The following is a 19,315-nucleotide window of genomic DNA, read 5'->3' as shown; positions in this document are numbered from 1 at the left end:
TCCCCCTCCCTGTGACTCATCAAGAGATTAGCTGTGACAAAGTGTGGTGAAAGATAAGAATAGATATGCTGGTGACAGGAGCACCATTATAATTATTTGGGAGACGATAGGATAGCTCCTGTTTGCCTATGGAAAGGGAAGGTGGATTTATAATGTGGGCATCCATGCCCGCTGCCTGGCTGTGCCAGACACTGGAGAAGAAAAAGAGGAGGCCAACTGACTCCAGCCAGGTGGTAGTCTAGGTTGTTCCAACTAAACGTAGGCTAAAGGCCACATGTTGACATGAATGACAAACCAGAGATTTGGCTGCCCTTATGAAAGGAAGAGGGATGAAGTCTTACCTTAATTTCAAAAATACCTAGAAAACTGGATGCCAGGTTGCTTCTCCCTACCCTGGGTTGATAAAGATGGGAAATGAAGAGACTGTTTCTACAATTGCAATTGTTGGCTGAATTTCAGTGAGCACAGCCTTGGAGTGGTGGGAGAAATGTGTTTATCAGTCAGATAATAGTGTGCATCAAACAGGTAGCATATTATAGGATACAGGAAGTGTTTATATTATATTTGAGTGGCCTTGTTTTGATTCCTCCTTTAGAATTTTAAAAAAAAAATTAGTGTTTATTTATTTTGGAGAGAGAGAGAGTGTGTGATCAGGGGAGGGGCAGAGAGAGAGGAAGACACAGAATCTGAAGCAGCTCCAAGCTCTGAGCTGTCAGCACAGAGCCCGACATGGTGCTTGAACCCATGAACTGTGAAATCATGACCTGAGCCGGAAGTCAGACACTCAACCAATTGAGCTACCCAGGCGCCCTATCTCCTTTAGAATTCTCCAAAATGATGTACTGGAATTTGACTGATAGTTGGGAGAGAAGGCAGAGAGTATGGTAAATGGAAAGGAACCATTTTAGTCATTCATTAAGTCATAAATTCACTCACTCATTAATTCAACAAACATGCTCTGAGCTCCTCTTCAGGGCCAAGCACTATTAAGTGCTATGGATTTTGAGATGAATTAGAAATATACAAGTGTCTACAATTAGCATTTAGAGCAATTAATTCATGGAGTTGCTGACACAGCTTTCGAAGAGGAAATGTCATTTGAGCTGGGTCTCACTTCTCTACATAAGGATGTACTACGTAGAAAAGTAGGGGAAGGCAATTGCAGAGAGAAGGAACAGCATTTTAAAAGGCATGAAGGTTTTTGAGAACATAATGTATTCAGGGCATGACTCACAGTTTCACATGGAGAGAGCACACTATACATAGATTGGTATGGCTGAAATTATTTATTCCAATTTTTAATCCCTTAAAGTTCACTCACAAATATATTCATTTACCCAATTCATAAGCATTTTTGAGAACCTCTATATGCAAAGCTCTGTATAGGTCCTGCAGAACCAGAGGTAAACAATACATTGTCCCCGCCCTTGGGAGAGGCTCAGTGTAATGATGGAGAAAGGTATATATTCAAATTGATATAATTAGATAGAGGCTATAGTAGAGAGGTATATATAGTATGATTGGAATGTGTTCAGTATTTACTGAACATGTGTGTGAATGTGTATGCTTTGCTCACTCACATGTTCATGCATGACTGGATCTGAGGATGTGAGTTACAGGGTGCCCTCACACATTTGGATGTCCTCTTTAGTCATCAGGATGGACCCACGATGATGGTTTATTCCAACAGCTCAATCAGCCTTTAGTTTCTGAGTCCTGAGAGCACACACTCCAGGTCTTGAATCTCTCTGCATCTCTGGCAGGATCAGATGTTGGACTCTTTCCTTTATGAAGTCTTCTGGGGAGTCGTGGACAAGTTTCCTCTTATGAACAAGAATTCTTGAGGCACTTGGGTGGTTCAGTTGGTTAAGCATCCAACTCTTGATTTCAGCTCAGGTCATGGTGTTGTGGTTCTTAAGTTGAAGCCCTGTATCGGGTTCCACGCTAGTAGGGCAGAGCCTGCTTGGGATTCGCTCTCTCTCTCTCTCTCTCTCTCTCTCCCACTCCCTCTCCCTCTCCCTCTCCCTCTCCCTCTCTCTCTCTCTCTCTCTCTCTCTCTGCCCCTCCCCTGCTGTGTCTCTCTCAAAATAAATAAATAAAAAAAAAACAAGCATTCTTGACCCCATATTCATTTTCGTCATATCATTGGGATGACAGGAATAACTTCAGAGGATGGTTGTGAGGATTAAAGAACTTAATATATTATAATGTATTTACAATGGCCTACCACATGGTCAATAATATATACATATTAGGAATTATAATAGCTGTTATCATTATTGTTGTATTGTTTTCAGTGATATCTCACACCTGTATTAAACAGAATCAGAAGGCAGCCTTGTCTAACCTAACATCAAGTATAGGAACTTACTTGATGGGATCCCATAAAGCTTCCCATGCTTGCACTCCCCTATAACATGGGCCTTTCTACTTGCCCTTCAGCTGAATATTAAAGAGTCTCTATACCGAGCTACAATCTACCTCCCTATGATGTCTACCATTTATCTTCAGAGATGAGTCTTCTTTTCCTTTTATTACAGCTTTTTAAAATGACCAAGTATTGTTAACTTCTCTGTGAAGAGACGATAGAGAGGAAAGTGACAAAGTGAAAAGTGAGAAAGAGAGGGAAAAGGTGACACTCTTCCTGTCTTCAAGAAGCCTACCTTTCTTTGAAGAAATCTCCACTTACTTTTGGTGTTCATTATTAACAGACATACCAAGTTATAAAACTTATTTTACTATTATGTGTCAAAGTCGAGATAAATTAATGAAGACTGAATGGTCAGAGAAGGATTCAGAGAGGAAGTATGTTAAAGGGTAGACATTTATTTATACATTCTTTTGTCCATTAATTAATTAGTTCATTTAAAAAAATACTTTAGCCTTTATTGACAGTCTACCTTATGCACATCTATGAGTAGCAGTTCACCAAGTAGGTAAGATGACAGGGGAATCACTCCAAGTGAAAGAAAGATCAAATAAAAAGAGATCCCATAAAGGTATGGGAGGAATAGCATAAAATTGTGTTAGGGAGTTGTAAGTAGCTCAGTATGAATAAAACATAGGATTCAAGGAGGAAGAAATGGCTGGTGATACTGGATCACAGGGAGATCTCACGGAGCCTTGTAGGCCAAACCAGAATATGAAGATAGGGAGTTGTTTGAAGAGTCTTTAACAGGAGAGTACTGGGAGAGCAGGTTTTTCTGGAAGCAGAAATAGGGCTATGACTGGATGGCAAAGGGAGAAAGGAGGGTAGCAAGGTACCATAGGAATTATGAGCACAGACTTCAAAGTCACATTAGTCTGCATCTAGTATAAGCCCTGAGTATTACTAACCCTGTCACTTCAGGGAATTTTTTACCTCTCTGAGCTTCAATTTTCTTGTCTATGTAAAGGGGATGTTAATAGCCCCTGGCTCATGGGATTATTGTGAGGTTTAAATGATAATGCATATACAACATTCAACATGATGCCTGCGACATAGTAAAAACATAATAAGCAAAATAAGAGAAAAACCAGAAATGCATTACAAATGAGAGACACATGTTTCCTCCTACTTAGTCCCAGTCTTATTTTCCTCTACTCTTTTTGTTACTTGAAAGTCCTCATGAATTTGACCTACTGAGCCCTTCTCAAATGGATTTTTATTTGTACTCTTAGTAGATTCTAGAAAATCTAAGCCCTGAGCAGCATCTTGACTTCCTTGAATGATTACCCCAGGGCCCATTACCTTCACTCTGTCTGCAAATCAGGTTAGGCATCCGACCCACTCAGGAGAGGAGCTGGGACAGCTGCAAGCATTAGACGAATTCTCTTGATAGCACATAATCAAATTTGGTGGAGATGGTAGGCTCTCAGAGTCAAGTTGCTAAACTTGGCTAGAATAGGAGAAAACTGGGGTGATTGAATTTAAAGCATGGACCCTGATCGGATATACTAGTAAATGAAGAGTTGAGAACATCAGCATCATAACCTGAGGGGCCCGTCACTGTAGGAATCACTAACATATGAAGACATGCTCACCTTGCTCTCAGATCTGTGAGCCAGGGCCTGAAGCTAGGGTCACAGGTCACTAACCAGAGACCTCAAGGCCACTTTCAACTGGCATTCTTCCTGAATGCAAACTGGGAACCCTGAAACTAGGTTAGTCCATCAACCTCACATTTCTGCATGTTTCAATCACATCACAAATTTAGACTATCATCTGTTCTTTCTATACCCTTACCTCTGCACTGATCTTATCTTGGTTTTCACTGTTCCCTTCTCTATCAAGAACTTTCCACTTTCCACTTTTTCCTCTGAAACTCAGCTTCATGGTAACTAATCTTACTTGGGTTCTCAGTCTTTTAGTCCACTGCTTCCTTTACATCTTCTCTTAGACAAACAATGCTTGGTACATGATACTTAACAAATATTTGCTACATAAAACAATGAAGTAAGACCTGATATCTTGGAGGTCATTATTCCCCCCATTTCCCTCTCAGGAACTGTTGATTCACTTATACTCCATGGACAGAAGTATCAGGAGAGGACGACTTTCCTCTTGACTCCCCATGCACCTTCCAGGCCATTATTTTTCTGCCTCATCACTGGTAGCCCCAAAATTTCAATATAGGAAGGTTTAGGGTAGCAATCAGGCTGGAAAGGAAGAGTGCCTGGGGGAGGGGGCAGCACTTGTCTTAAAAGTTGCATTTACATTACAAGAAGACTATTGTTACCTGTATATTTATCTGTGGTGGCTTTGGGAGTAGGACGTAAATGGATTCTGTTGTGGGCCCAAACACATCCCTAGACAGCCTTTGATACTACCATTGATGTTTATATGAAAATCCCTGTTCCTTTATTGGTTATGCTTTTCTCTCTACCATCCGGCCTTCCTCAGTGCTACCAGGTTCTAACCCATATTAGTTAGACCTTATGTCCCATCACTTAAGCCACTTTTTTCTAAAATAGTCAAATCTGTCTTGTTTTCTACACCTGTGCAGCTACTCTCCTTCTGTCCTTCTGACCACTATCATCGATCCCTTGGACTGGCAGTCATGGTACTTTACTTCTTTCACTCACTTGAAAGGTACCCTGTGACTTCAGGATCATTTTTAAATTCTTTAACATGGTTCATATAGTCCCTTTCTAGTCTGGCTTCTGCCTTCCTCTTCAGACACATTACTCATGGATTCCCTTCTCGCTCTTTGTACTTCAGCCACGATGAATTCCTTTCAGTTCCAACATTTGCTTTTTTCTCTCTTGCCTCCTGGCTTTTGCACACACTCATATCTGGAATAGCAGAAGTTCATAATTTATCAAGGACTATGGAGGAGTGTTCTAGGTACTGGACTTGGAATCAGACAGAAACAAATTGGAGTCCCAGCTCTATCATTTACTCACTTGATGTAATGAGTGAGCTCCTTAACTTTCATGAACCTCCATGACCACATTGGCAAAGTGGAATAATACCCACCTTGACCAAATGATTTTATGCGAATTAAATCAGGTACTTGGGGTGACTGGGTGGCTCAGTTGGTTAAGTATCTGACTCTTGATTTCAGTTCAGGTCATGATCTCACAGTTCATGAGATCAAGCCCCACATCAGGTTCTGCACTGTCAGATTCTCTCCCTCATTTTCTACCCCTTCCCTGCTTGTGCATTCACACTTACGGTCTCTCTCTCTCTCTCTCTCATATAAATAAACATTAAAAAAATAAAGTACAATAAATCAGGTACTGAATAAGCCCCATAAACAACCCATACTATGCATATTCTGTTCATTCCTTCCTTTCTCTCTTCCCTCATTCCTTTCTCAATCTTTCTTTTCCTTTTTTTCTTCCTTAATTTGCATCTTCTTCCCCTCTCTGCATTTCACTTAATGTCTGATGTTCATGGGACCCAGGGCTACAGGCAAACAATAGAAGCTTGCTGTATGTACAGAATTAGTGTCTTGTAACCTCTGCTCTTCCACAGGAAGCCCACAGCCTTAATTTCCACCCTAGCTACTTAGGCAGCTTCAGAAGGACACCAAGGTAGAAGCAAGATTCTGCAACAAACTACTAGCATGTTATAATGCTCTGGGTGCTTTTAACAATTTTCTTCAGGCTGCCCTACCTGGAGTCACCACCATTGTTATTTTCCTCAACCTCATCACCTACACCCTCCTCACACTTTCCTTCACATGCTCCTGGGCCCTATGGCTTTTCAGTTGAATGCCAAGCCCCTACAGATGAGCCTGGCATCCTTCACCCAATGTGCCAGTAGCCCCCAGAAATATACTTGTGTTTTTAGGAGCTTCCAAACTGATTTGAGTGGGTAAGACTTACGAAGCCATCAACAAAGAAGCAAGAGTTGCTGTGAAATGTGGGAGCTGGACTGGCCCAGAATTGTCAATGGATGATCACGGAAAATGTATAGTTTGGGATGGGTTTTGTAGGATTAATGGGGTTTTTAAGAGACAGTAATAAGAGTCATTCACTGCAGGAAAACTGTGAATAGTTTGGATGTCACACATCATGATAGGGTACAGTGAGCCTGTGATGTGGATGAATGTAAAAAAGTTATGGGAATTATGACTGGAACATTTTGCCTTTTCTCATGCATATGTTTCAGAGTTCCTTATTGGAGAATGAGCATGATGACTTAACAAAACTGCTTACACAATATATTTGAAGCAGTATTTCCCAAAGTGCTTCTGTGGAAAATTAGTGTCATGTTATGCTCTGTAGAAAAACAATAGTAATAATTTAAAGAAAGTTGAATATTCTTTCCTCCCCCTTCAATATTTACAGTGCACATTAGCTTATTTTAAAAAAAGGTCTGAATTAGCCTTACAATACAAAAACCTGGCTTCCCTAGGAAAAGTAGACCTCCCCTATTTATTTTTAGTATAACATCACACGTTTTTTTCTTTTTTTTTTTTTTTTTAGAGAGAGAGAACACGAGCAAGCCAGGAGGTAGAAGAGGGGCAGAGAGAGAGGGTGAGAGAGAGAGAGAATCCCAAGCAGGCTCCACGCTCAACACAGATCCCAATGTGGGGCTCAATCCCATGACCCTGGGATCATGACCTGAAGTGAAATCAAGAGTTGGATGCTCAGCTAACTGAGCCACCTAAATGCCCCTTACATCATACTCTTTAGTTGCCCTCAAGGTGCTTTAAGAGTCTGTAACTGTTTAATGTATTTATTTTTAATATTTTATTGACTTCTTCCCCACCAGAATATAGACTGCATGAGGATAAACATGTTGCCTCTCTTATTTACCATTATACATCAAGAATCTGAGTTTCCCTGGGGTGCCTGGGTTACTCAGTTTAGTTAAGCACCCAACTCTTGGTTTTGACTCAGGTCATGATCTCATGATTTGTGAGATCAAGCCCCACATGGGACTCTGTGCTGAGAGTACGGAGCTTGCTTGGGATTCTGTCTCTCCTTCTCTCTCTGCCCTACACACATGCATTCTTTCTCTCTCAAAATAAATAAATAAACATTAAAAAAAAAAGAATCTAGCTCATTGCCTGGGCATGTAATGAGCGCTCCAAATAATAGTAAACAATGATTAAAACTTGTTCATCTTTGTTTACCTTTGCATTGTCCAAACATTTGATAAAGGGTAGAGCTGGAATTTGAATAAAGTGCTGCCAAATCCTGGACTCCTTTTGACCATAGGTGGTACGGTTGTCCCCAGACACCACCTAGACTTCTTGATGTTACAGTTTTTTTCTCTTGGGCATTTATTCCTGTTTATTACCTTTGAAGCTTGAATGATTGTCTGATATGCCCAATTTTTTTTCTTTGTATCTTTCAGGCAAAGGCTGCCACCTAAAAATGTTTACTACTACCGGTGTCCGGACCATAGGAAGAATTATGTGATGTCCTTTGCATTTTGTTTTGACCGAGAAGAAGATATTTACCAATTTGCTTACTGCTACCCATATACATACACACGCTTTCAGCATTACCTTGACAGCCTGCAAAAGAGAAACATGGATTACTTCTTTCGGGAGCAGCTGGGTCAGAGCGTGGTAAGGCCTAGTCTGAAACAGGCAGCCTTGGGAGAAGTGCTTAGCAATGGGTTTTTATAGAATGCAAATAATAGATATTGATGCTTTGCATATGCTCTGGAACTTTTATGAATAGTTATTTTTATTGTGCCATTCTTTGCCTCTGTGGCTAACAGGAAGTCACAGAATAAGATATGAGGCAAATGCTTGTCCTTCTGAATGAAGCTGATAATGCTAACAGAATACAAAAATTTTAGTGACTCCCAAAAACTCTGAGAAAAAAGAGGGAAGCTTCTACTAGGTGTTACAAAAGGCATGAAAGCATTTTATGAGTGGGAGTCTCTGAGATAAAACATACATTTGTCTTTTAATGAATGTAACTTGTCTGCAGTGCAGGTTAGCAACTGGTGTGCGGTTTGTTGTGCTGCCCACTGTGTTTTGTCTCTGTCATCCCTCAGTTCCCAGCCTTTCCTTACCCTGGGCTTAGTTCCCTGGGTCTGGAGATTTTGGTCTTACATTCTGTATTAGTTTCCTATTGCTGGCGTAGCAAATTACCACGAACTTGGTGGGTTAAAACAACACAAATTTATTATCCTACCGTTCAATAGAAGTCCAAAACTGGTCTTTCTGGCTAAAATTGAGGTATCAGCAGGTCTGCATTCCTTTTGGGGGTTCTAGGAGAGAATTTATTTCCCTGCCCTTTCCAGCTTCTAGAGGCTGTTTGCATTTCTTAGCTTGTAGTTCCCTTCCATCTTCAAAGCCAACAATGGCTGGTTGAGTCTAATGCTGAATCACTCAGACAGTGAATCTCCTGCCTCCTTCTTTTACTTTTAAGGATCCTTGTGATTATGTTGGGCTCACCCAGATAATGCAGGATGATGTCTCCATCTAAAGATATTTAATCACCTCTGTAAAAGCCCCTTTTGTCTTGTAAAGTGACATATTCACAGGTTTCTGGGATTAGGACTTGGACATTTTGGGAGGGGGGTGCATTGTTCTCCCTACCATTGTTCTCTGTGGTCAGTGATACTTCAGTTACTTGTAATGAATAAACAGGTGATAATTTGCTTTTATGTTTCATTCTTTAAGAATTGTGGATTATGCCTCTAAAATAGGCATACTGAGTACTTTAAAGCTCCTACAAGAGGATACTGGTGGAATTAGCAGAAAGTACTATACTGGAGGTTCTGATACATGGTGGTGGAAATATGGATTCTGCCCAGTGACTGTGAGTTCCACCTAGAAGGGAACCCCACTTCTAACTGAAAGTTTTCAAGACTAGACTGTTTAAAAGACATAGAGTCTAGTCCAGGATACCCGCCCCCCCAAAAAAAAGAGAAAAAAGGAGGGCTTGCATATGGCTCAGGTACCTGAGAGTCAAATCTGATCTCAAAAGCTAGTGGTCATGATGATGTTCTTATAGTCTGAGATTCTCTATGCACTAAGATTTTGCTAAATATCTTCCCTTTACTCTAACCCTCTCCCTAACAGTGCTTCTGGTGGGTGCCATGTGTATCTAATGCCCATATATTTTGAACTTAGAATTGGACACATGGTATATCAGTCAACATGCTAGCAGGAAACAGATGGCAGCCTCACATTAGGATAATTTGAGGAGGGTTTAATAAATGGGCTATTTACAAGGTGTGGGCAGTGTGTAGGGAAACCTCGGGGTTTCCCCGGGGCATTTCCCTGGGGCTAGAACTCAAAGGCTGTGAAGGGAAGGAATGGTTATCAGAACCCAATAGTAGAGTCATGTTGTGGGCCATCTTGAGTGAAACAGTGAATGACCTTCAGTTAAGGAAAAAGTTAGCCTAAGATGACCCCACAGGGAGGGAGCTGAGAAAACTAAGTATGTAGAACTCATTCTCTTACTTCCGTCTGATTTCCTGCTAGGGGTCCCTATTAACCAACCCAACCAGAAGTCAGAGGACAAGAGAGTCCATTGATGCAGTACATACAAGTAAGCCACAGTGGTCAAAGAAAATGATAGAGAAGGGCAAAGAGTGGATGTAGAGAGGCAAATACAAGATATTAAGCACATATAGTTTGATCAGCATTTTATTACTGGGAACAATGAAATTGATATGAGACTGTCAGAGAAATTCTGAGATGAGTGTTTGCCAATCTGTGAATTGTGATATGAGTTAAGACAGTGAGAAGTTCATTCAATACTTGTGACTTTTAATTTTAAGGGCGGGATTTGTACATTTCATTCCTGTGTCCACTCCAGCCCCCTCTTAGATTTATGCCAGGCAGAATGTAAGTGCATCCTGAATGGCTATTAAGTAAATTATTTAATGAATGAAAGAATGAGTTAATATATATGTCTAGAGGCAATGTGAAGAACTAAGAGCATTAGAAAGTTGATAGGAGGGGTAACAGGATCATTATGCTGCCAACAACTAATATCCAAATCTGTATCTAAAATAACAACACTTTAAACAAAACAGAAGTTTATTTCTCTTCCATATAAAAGCCTATAGGCAATCCAGAGCTGATATTGTAGTCTGTTCTTTGAAAGCCTTAGGGAGTCAGTTTTTTTCAGCTTTTTGTCCTGCCATCCCTGGGGCATTCCCCTCAATCCCATGATCCAGTGTGGATCGAGAATGGAATTCTTACCATCACATCTGTGTTTCAGACAGCAGGATGAAGAAAGTAGGGGGAGAAAGGAGAAAATGAAGTTATGTAGCACTTTCTCTTCTATCCCATTTCATACAACTCATATCCACACTTACCTAAAGTAAGGATGAGACATGAAGTCTTTATTCTGGGTGACCATGTTTCCAGCTAAAAATTGGTAGTCCTATAGATGTGTAGGAGAACTGATATTGAAGGGCAGCCCGAAGTATCTGCCATAGGAAACCTGAATTCTGTTTTCAACTCTAATACCAAATTACTCATGTGAAACTTGAATGTTACTTCCCCTTTCTGGGGACAAGTTTTTCATCTATAAAATGAAAAAGATGGACTGGAATAGTGTTTTCAAGTTATTCTTTGAGGAACTCCTCAGGAAAAAAAAATAAGTTGAGAATCTTGTCCTACTTCAGACCTTGCAAGGGGCACTGGGGGATATAAAACAAACCTTGGTATCCTTCAGAAATGTCTCCTATACCTGAGGAAATGGGATATGTTCAAACAGAAATAAAATTTTAAAAATATATAATTAAGGATCTCACTAGTTGTCTAGAGAGTTAATGGTCAGATTAAACATCATGGAGAAGATGAGCTTTAAGCTGACTCTTGAAAGATGGGTAGGATTAGTAAATACAGAGTTGGGGAGGAGGCAGCCCAGAGAGCAAGATTTAGCCAGAGTCATTGCATGGTGGCAGTTGGTTAGAAGTCTGGTTTGATTGGAATAAGGAATCTTCTTACTATAAGATTAGGATAAATAGGAATATTGGGGCCAAACTCTAGAAAGAGTTAATTGTCATACTGTCATTCAGATTTAACACAGATACTGGGTCAGTTACTTTATGTATACCATCTTGCTTATTTTTCATAGTAGTTTTATGGAGTAGGCAGAATTATCCCAGTTTGGGGGGTAAATAATATAAGGCTAAAAAGGTTAAGTTACTTAGCTAAAGCCATATGGCTAGTTCATGTCAGGGCCAAGGTTTAAACCCATGACTTCTAATACCACATCCTGCCGTTTTGATGGACTACTGCTGCTTTCTGCATTGGACCAACTGAGAGCTACAGTGGATTTTTAGGAAAGAAATTACCTTATCCAAAGCAGCATCTTAAAGAAAGTAAAGTTAGTGAAAGTGCAGGGTGTACCTGTGCTGGCTAAACTAGTTTGGAGAAACTCTATGGGTTGGACCTCAAAGCAGATACCAAAGACTTTAAGGCTTTCTGGCATACTTTTAGAGACAGGACAGTTCTTCATTACCAGGGTGTTTGGTATGGCTCATGTCTGAAGGCACCACTATAATTAGTTAATCCTTATTCCAATTTGGAGGGAGGATAATTACAAGTGGGAAGGCTAAACATGTCAACATCCAGATCTTAGGGAGAGTAAGCAGGAAGCAAGATTTTGTATTTCTAGTGCTGGAATGATTAATCACCATGTCCATAGCTACCATTGCTACTAATTATGCCATCTGAAATGGTGTCTTATTTTGTTATTCTCTAGTGGTGTCTTCTAACCTCACCTTTGAACATGCATCAATGCCACAATCTGACATTTAAGATAAAAATACCATGGGAAAGATCTTATTTTTTCTTGTTATCTTAAGACCTTTATTGAGGTATAATTTATATACCATAAAATACACCCATTGTAAAGGACCGGTAATATGATTTTTAGTAAATTTATAGAGTTTTACACTATCACCGCAATCTAGTCTTAGATTCTGTTTCCATCATCCCAAAAAGTTCCTTTGTTATTCCTCACTTCCACTCCCAATCCTAGCAACTACTGACCTTCTCTGACACTATAAATTTGCCATTTCTGAGCATTTCATATAAATGGAATTATGCATTATGTAGTCTTTTGCTTCCAGCATCCTTCACTTAGCATTATATTTTTCAGGTTTAGCCATGTTGTACTATGTATCAGCAATTCATTCATTTTTAGTGCTGAATAGTATTCTATTAAAATGATATATACCATGTTTTGTTTATTCTCTAGTTTATGGACATTTAGAAAGCTTCTATATTGGGGCTATTATGAATAACGATGTTATGAACATTCATGTGCATACTTTTGAGTGGACATGTGATCCACTTTGTTTCAGGTAGATTTCTAAGAATGGAATCATTGGGTCATATAGTAAGTTCATGTTCAAATTAAAAAAAGACAATCTGTCAAACTGTGTTCCAAGTTAGTAATGTCTTTTTACCTTCCTACCAGCAATGTAGGAGAGAGGGTTATAGTTTTTCCATGTTCTTGCTAACACTTGGAATTATCTATATTTTTAATTATAGTCATTTTAGTTGGTATGTAGCATATCTCATTGTGGTTTTAAATTATATTGCCCTAACAGCTAATTATGTTGATTATCTTATCATGAGCTTATTTGCCATTTGTGTATTTTCTTTAATAAAGTGTCAGTTTCAATATTTTGCCCATTTAAAAATTTTGGGTTATTTGTATTCTTATAATGAGTTTTGAGATTTCTTTATCTATTCTGAATGCAAGTCTTTTGTCCGATACATGCTTTGCAAATATTTCTTTCTTATCTATGCCTTATCTTTTCATTCTCTTAACCATATCTTTTGAAGAACAGAATTAATTTTGAGGCCTAATTTATCAATTTTTTTTCTCTTATGGATCATGCTTTGGATTCTTATCTAAGAACTCTTTGCCCAACTGAAGACCACAAAGATTTTCTCCTATGTTTCATTCTAAAATTTTTATGGTTTTGCTTACATCTCAGTCTGTGATCCATTTTGAATTATTTTTATATGTATGGCATGAGGTAAGCGTTTAAGCTTACATTTTTTTGCATATGGATATCCAATTGTTCTAGCACTGCTTTTTGAAAAGACTAACCTTTACCAGTGAATTATCTTGGTATCTTTCTCTTATGCCTCAGCTCAATTTTTCTTTTTTCTTTCCTATTTATAAGACTGGATTCTCAAAGAGTCAACCCTGTGTCTTTGTAGTTTAGCAGTCAGCTATTATTGGGCTAGGTTTGTGCTTACCCACCCTGAGCACATAAGGCTTCTATCCTCTGTCAGTGGATCTATATGTAGATATGGGGAGTACAGTCAAAGTCTGGGCAATTTTCATGTCTTCTCTGGCTTCTCCTTTCCCTTCTGTGTCGTGTTGACCATGAGCATTTGTGCAGCTTCAGGGCTTTTCAGGAGTGTGTGACTGGCTTGAGCCTTCTGGCTTGCACCCAGTCTCAGCCAGGAATATGTTTGTCCCAGCTATGGAACTGCAGGCCCTCCTTACTTGCCGACCTCTGTGGTGAGTGTTTCCACAGAAAATGCTGCTAGGTGTGAGCACTGCCCTCTCTTCCAAATTGATTCCCTTTGACAATCCTCACAGCATGGCCTGTCCTAACAGAACCCTGCTTTTACCAAGCTTGGAGGAAGGTAGAGCAACCACAGCACATCACAGATTCCCTGTCTTATTAACTGAAGTTCAGCGGTTTTTTAAGCATAACATGAGATTGTTGTATGCCTTTGGTCAGTTTCCAAAACACTGAAATGTTTGCGTCAGTTTTGTCCAGCTTTATGTTTGTTTTTCAGAGATAGAGTTTACCAATACACTCCTTCCAACATAGCTAGAAGTAGATTGTAATTGACAAACATTAGTTTTTAAATCATATAACCTTGTACCATCAGACACAGTAAAGTATGGTATTATTTTTATACATAATTGGACTAATTAGATGAACACCTAACTCTGTGTGTGTGTGTGCGCGTGTTGAAAGGATTAGATGGAGAGAGCCATTCCTGTACTTAACAAAACTTGCCAAAAGGAAGTGTCTAACAAAGAAAGGAATCTGATCCTGTATTATATGGAATAACTAGAAAATCATTTATAGGAGAGTAATTGTCTAGGTTCTGTCACTGGCTAGCTCTGTGACTTTGAGAAAAGCACTCTTCCTCTTTGGGTCTCAGAGAGTCAGACCAGATTTTTCAAGCATCCTTTCCAATTCCAACAAAAATTACGGTTCAAACATTTATAATATCCTGATTGTATGTTCTGAGTCACACATCAGTCTGTCATAATGTTGCCTCTTAATCTGCCTTTTATTTTATAATAATGGTAGTTATTGAGTGCATAGCATGTGGTCGGCCCAATGCCATGATCTTCTTATACATTGTGTCACTCAGTCCTCACAATGCTCCTATTATGTGATTTGTACTGTTTTTGAATACCTAACATGTAACCAGCATGGTCTAGGCTCTAGGGATACAGCAGTGAAAAACAGGCAGAAATCCATGCCTTCATGGGGCTCACATTCCAGGAAGAGACAGACAATATTGGATAAATTAAATCAGGAAAGAGGATGAGTTTTGGGGTGAAGGATTCACTTAGAAGAATTTAAGCTCTGAGATATATTAGTATTATCTCCTTCCATTTGCATTTTTAAAAACTAAGGCACAATGAGATGAAGTAATTTGTCTATATCATGCAGTTGGGACATGAAGCCAAGCCTTTTTAGACTCCAAAAAATGGACTCTAAACCAGTTCTGGATAGGGAAATATTCTATTCACCTATATAGTCATTTACTAAGTTCTTGCAAAGCCATTCTTCAATACAACAAATATCTGATGAGTACCTTCTGCCTGCCAGGCTCTGTATTGGGTGCTGGAGACAGAAAGATGAATACAAAATACACCCTATCCCTCAGAAGTACTCAATGTAGTGGGCAACACAGATGTAAAAACTAATAATGGCAATAATGGTAAGAGACTTGATATAATAGACATAGTGGGCAGAGAAGGGGCACAAGGGAGGAAACAAAGTCCTAATGAAGAAGGCATCTTGAGTTGAGAATCGAAATATGGATACACACGGGGCACCTGGGTGGCTCATTTGGTTGAGGTTCCAACTCTTTTTTTTTTTATTTTATTTTTTACATTTATTTTTTGAGAGACATAGAGAGACAGAGCACAAGTTGGGGAGGGGCAGAGAGAGAAGGAGACACAGAATCCGAAGCAGGCTCAAGCCTCTGAGCTGTCAGCACAAAGCCTAACACGGGGCTCCAACTCACAAACTCACAAACCGTGTGATCGTGACCTGAGCCAAAGTTGGACGCCCAACCAACTGAGACACCCAGGCACCCCAAGCTTTCAACTCTTGATTTCAGCTCAGACCATGATCCCAGGTCATGGGATCAAGCTCCACATTGATCCGTGCTTAGTGTGGAGCCTGCTTGAGATTCTCTCTCTCTCTCTGCATGCCCCCCTCTCTTAAAAAAATATGGTATGGAAATTGAGACAATACTGAGTCTTGATAGTTTTATGTGGTTCCAAAAGACAAGAGCACAGGATCAACCTAAGAAGAAAAGAAAGATAGTAATGGGGAAAGGAAGAGAGGTAGGTGGAGGCTGGGCCAAGAGTGCCTTGAATGCCAACCTAAAGAATTTGGACTTTATCTGATTCAGTGAGGAACCATCCAGGAAGGATCATGATCATTGTGACACTTAAGTCTTCCATCTCCAGGCTGCACTTGCTGGTGACAGTTGATCTAGAAGTCAGGTTAACTATTGCCTGTCTTTCGGTGGCTTTTTCCCCCATGGACAGAGATATTTGTTAGCCAAAAGTACCTGGAGGAAAATTACTGCCAAGAATGCCAAGGGGCACCTGGGTGGCTCAGTTAGTTAAGCGTCCGACTTTGGCTCAGGTCATTATCTCATGGTCCATGGGTTCAAGCCCCATGTTGGGTCTGTGCTGGCAGCTCAGAGCCTGGAGCCTGCTTTGGATTCTATGCCTCTCTCTCTCTCTCTCTCTTCCCCCCCCCCTCCACTCATTCTCTCTCTCTCTCTCTCTCTCTCTCTCTCTCTCAAAAATAGCAATGGGTATCGTATGTAAGCCAATTTGACAATAAATTATAATAAATAAATAAGCATTAAATAAGCAAACATTAAAATTTTTTTAAAAAATGAGAATGACATAGAAATGCCTAGAAAAGCTGGTTTCTCTGACTTAACACCTCACACAATTTCTCGAGTTAATAAAGACTATAGAGGTCACATTCAAATTTAGCAAATGTATTAGGAATCTCCTATGGGCAGGGACCCAAATTGTATAGACCAACATCTTCTCTTAATATTCCTGAAATATGAGTTTTCAGCCTTTGCTCACACATCTCTTGAGGCAGCCTGAGCCCCATTTCAAAGAGAAAAAAGTCCCATCATTCCCAAAAAGAGCCATCTCCTTGTAGCCTCTCTCCTTGATTCTAGCTCCACCCTCTGGGTCTACTTTACATTTCTTGCTCCTTTAGCCCGTGGACAGGCCTGCAAAGACAGCAAGCTAGTGACCACACCCCCATCACGAGTCCTTTCCAGACTAGTCCCTTCCTTTCTCCTCTCCCCCCATTATTCTACATTTCTGCAGATTCCATGGTTTTTAAACTTTGTTCCTTCTTTGTTGTTCTCTGGACATAATCTAGATTGTTGATTACCTTTATAAAATATCAGAACTGAATATAAAACTTTATAGGCAATATAAGCCTCCTACAGCAGAATAGGACTATTTCCTGTTTTGCTGTGGATGCTAAATCTCTAGAAATGTAACCAGAGTTTACGTTAGCTTCTTTTAGCAGTGAAGCCTCCCTGTAGTTGATTTTTGTTGTTGTTCATGAATAAGCCTATTTTAATTCCTCTGATATGTTTTAAATAAATCTTTTACCCTATGACCCAGCAATAGCACTGCTAGGAATTTACCCAAGGAATATAGGAGTACTGATGCATAGGGGCACTTGTACCCCAATGTTTATAGCAGCACTCTTAACAATAGCCAAATTATTCAAAGAGCCTAAATGTCCATCAACTGATGAATGGATAAAGAAATTGTGGTTTATATACACAATGGAGTACTACGTGGCAATGAGAAAGAATGAAATATGGCCCTTTGTAGCAACATGGATGGAACTGGAGAGTGTTATGCTAAGTGAAATAAGCCATACAGAGAAAGACAGATACCATATGGTTTCACTCTTATGTGGATCCTGAGAAACTTAACAGAAACCCATGGGGGAGGGGAAGGAAAAAAAAAAGAGGTTAGAGTGGAAGACAGCCAAAGCATAAGAGACTGTTAAAAACTGAGAACAAACTGAGGGTTGATGGGGGGTGGGAGGGAGGGGAGGGTGGGTGATGGGTATTGAGGAGGGCACCTTTTGGGATGAGCACTGGGTGTTGTATGGAAACCAATTTGACAATAAACTTCATATGTTGAAAAAAAATAAAAAAATAAATCTTTTATTTTTAAATAATTTTAGATTTATAAAAAAAAAAAGTTGACTGTCCACAGGTCCATCATGGCTGACACAGCAAGTAAAGTGCTCCTGTGTTCCTGGACTCACCATTATGTCCCAGCCACTCATGTACGTGAAAGTGCTCATCCAGGTGGGATACGAGCCTCTTCCTCCAAGAATAAGATGATAAGATGAAATATTTTGGGGCGGCAAGTATGTCAGCTTCCTGGCCTGTTTTGTTATCCTAGTTCATTGTGAGCATCGATAGGAAGCATGGGTTTTTCATAGACTTAACTCCAAGACTCTTTTCAGGAGTCCTTGGAACTGTGGTCCATGGTAAAGTTTTACAGCATGACCAGAAGTGTGAAAAGGTTGATGAGTTAGGACCTGAAAATGTACAGAAAGAAGTTACATCCTCCTTTGACCAAGTTATCAAGGAGACAACTCGAGAGATGATGGCTCATTCTGCTGCTACCCTTATCACATATCCCTTCCATGTATCATTCAGAGATCTATTGTACAAGTCATTGTTCTGTGCACTTTGTGACTCCACAGTAACCATCTATCAGGAAGAGGGCATTCTAGAACTTTTTGTGGGTCTTATCTCTCACCTCCTATGTGACATAATTTCTTTGTGGCTCTGAAACTCACTGGCCTTCCTCAACCATGCCTATGCACTGGACACAGTGGGGTTTCCACCATGAATGAAATGAAGAGTTATTTCCAAGCTGCCACAGGATTTTTTGCCAGTATGTTGACCTATCCCCTTGTGCTTTTCTCCAATCTTATGACTGTTAACAATTGTGGGCTTGAAGTGGATCCCCTCCTCACTCCCCAACATATGTTTATTGGATAGATGGCTGGTGTATGCTATAAAAAGAGGGAAATATAAGTTGAGGAAATAGCTTATTTTTCCAGAAGGTCCCCTTTGGGAAGACTTATTGTTGTGACCTGAGAAAGTTAATTTGAAGATGTAGGGAGGGAACAGTGACATCTTGACTGTAGTCCAAGATGCACAGAATTATGGGAGAGAATGTTGATTTCTATACAGTATGGCACACTTTTTAAATAATCATTTATTCTTAAGGAAATGGGGGAAAAAGTTAGATAATATCGAGAGATCCCACATACCCTTCACCCAGTTTCCTCTGTTAAAATCATATGCAACCATGAAGCATTTGTCAAAACAAATAAATTAACACTGATACTTTACTATGAACTAAACTATAAAACTATATTGAGATCTCGTCAGTTTTTCCACCAATGTTCTTTTTCTGCCACAGGATCCAATCCAGGATACATTAGCCTATAGTAGATTTTACAAGTATAGTGACCCTTTATACTTGTCCTACCATTGGTTTTAGCCCTGCATTCTAGCTTGCTGTGATTATTTTGATTCTTGGATTCTCTTATCTGTAGTATTAGTGTCTTCACTAATTTTTAATG

At 39.8% G+C, this 19,315-nt stretch overlaps 1 protein-coding gene and 1 pseudogene across 14 annotated transcripts in view; both read left to right on the top strand.

The window, feature by feature from the left end:
- LOC122227036 (BEN domain-containing protein 5) overlaps window positions 1-19,315 on the top strand; it is a 1,450,833-nt gene that overhangs the window by 930,637 nt on the left and 500,881 nt on the right. For all 14 annotated transcript variants that reach the window (XR_006205861.1, XR_006205863.1, XR_006205862.1 and 11 more), the window contains one exon: window positions 7,793-8,009. Coding sequence is in view for 11 of the 14 variants with exons in the window: in XM_042951161.1 (XP_042807095.1) it covers window positions 7,793-8,009 (217 nt within the window). In the remaining 3 variants the exon portion in view is untranslated. The remainder of the gene's footprint in view (window positions 1-7,792; window positions 8,010-19,315) is intronic.
- Window positions 17,949-19,001, top strand: LOC122227037 (annotated as a pseudogene).

Source organism: Panthera leo, chromosome C1, assembly GCF_018350215.1.
Source record: "Panthera leo isolate Ple1 chromosome C1, P.leo_Ple1_pat1.1, whole genome shotgun sequence".
NCBI classification, from domain to species: domain Eukaryota; kingdom Metazoa; phylum Chordata; class Mammalia; order Carnivora; family Felidae; genus Panthera; species Panthera leo.
This window is presented reverse-complemented; position numbering and strand designations above follow the sequence as displayed.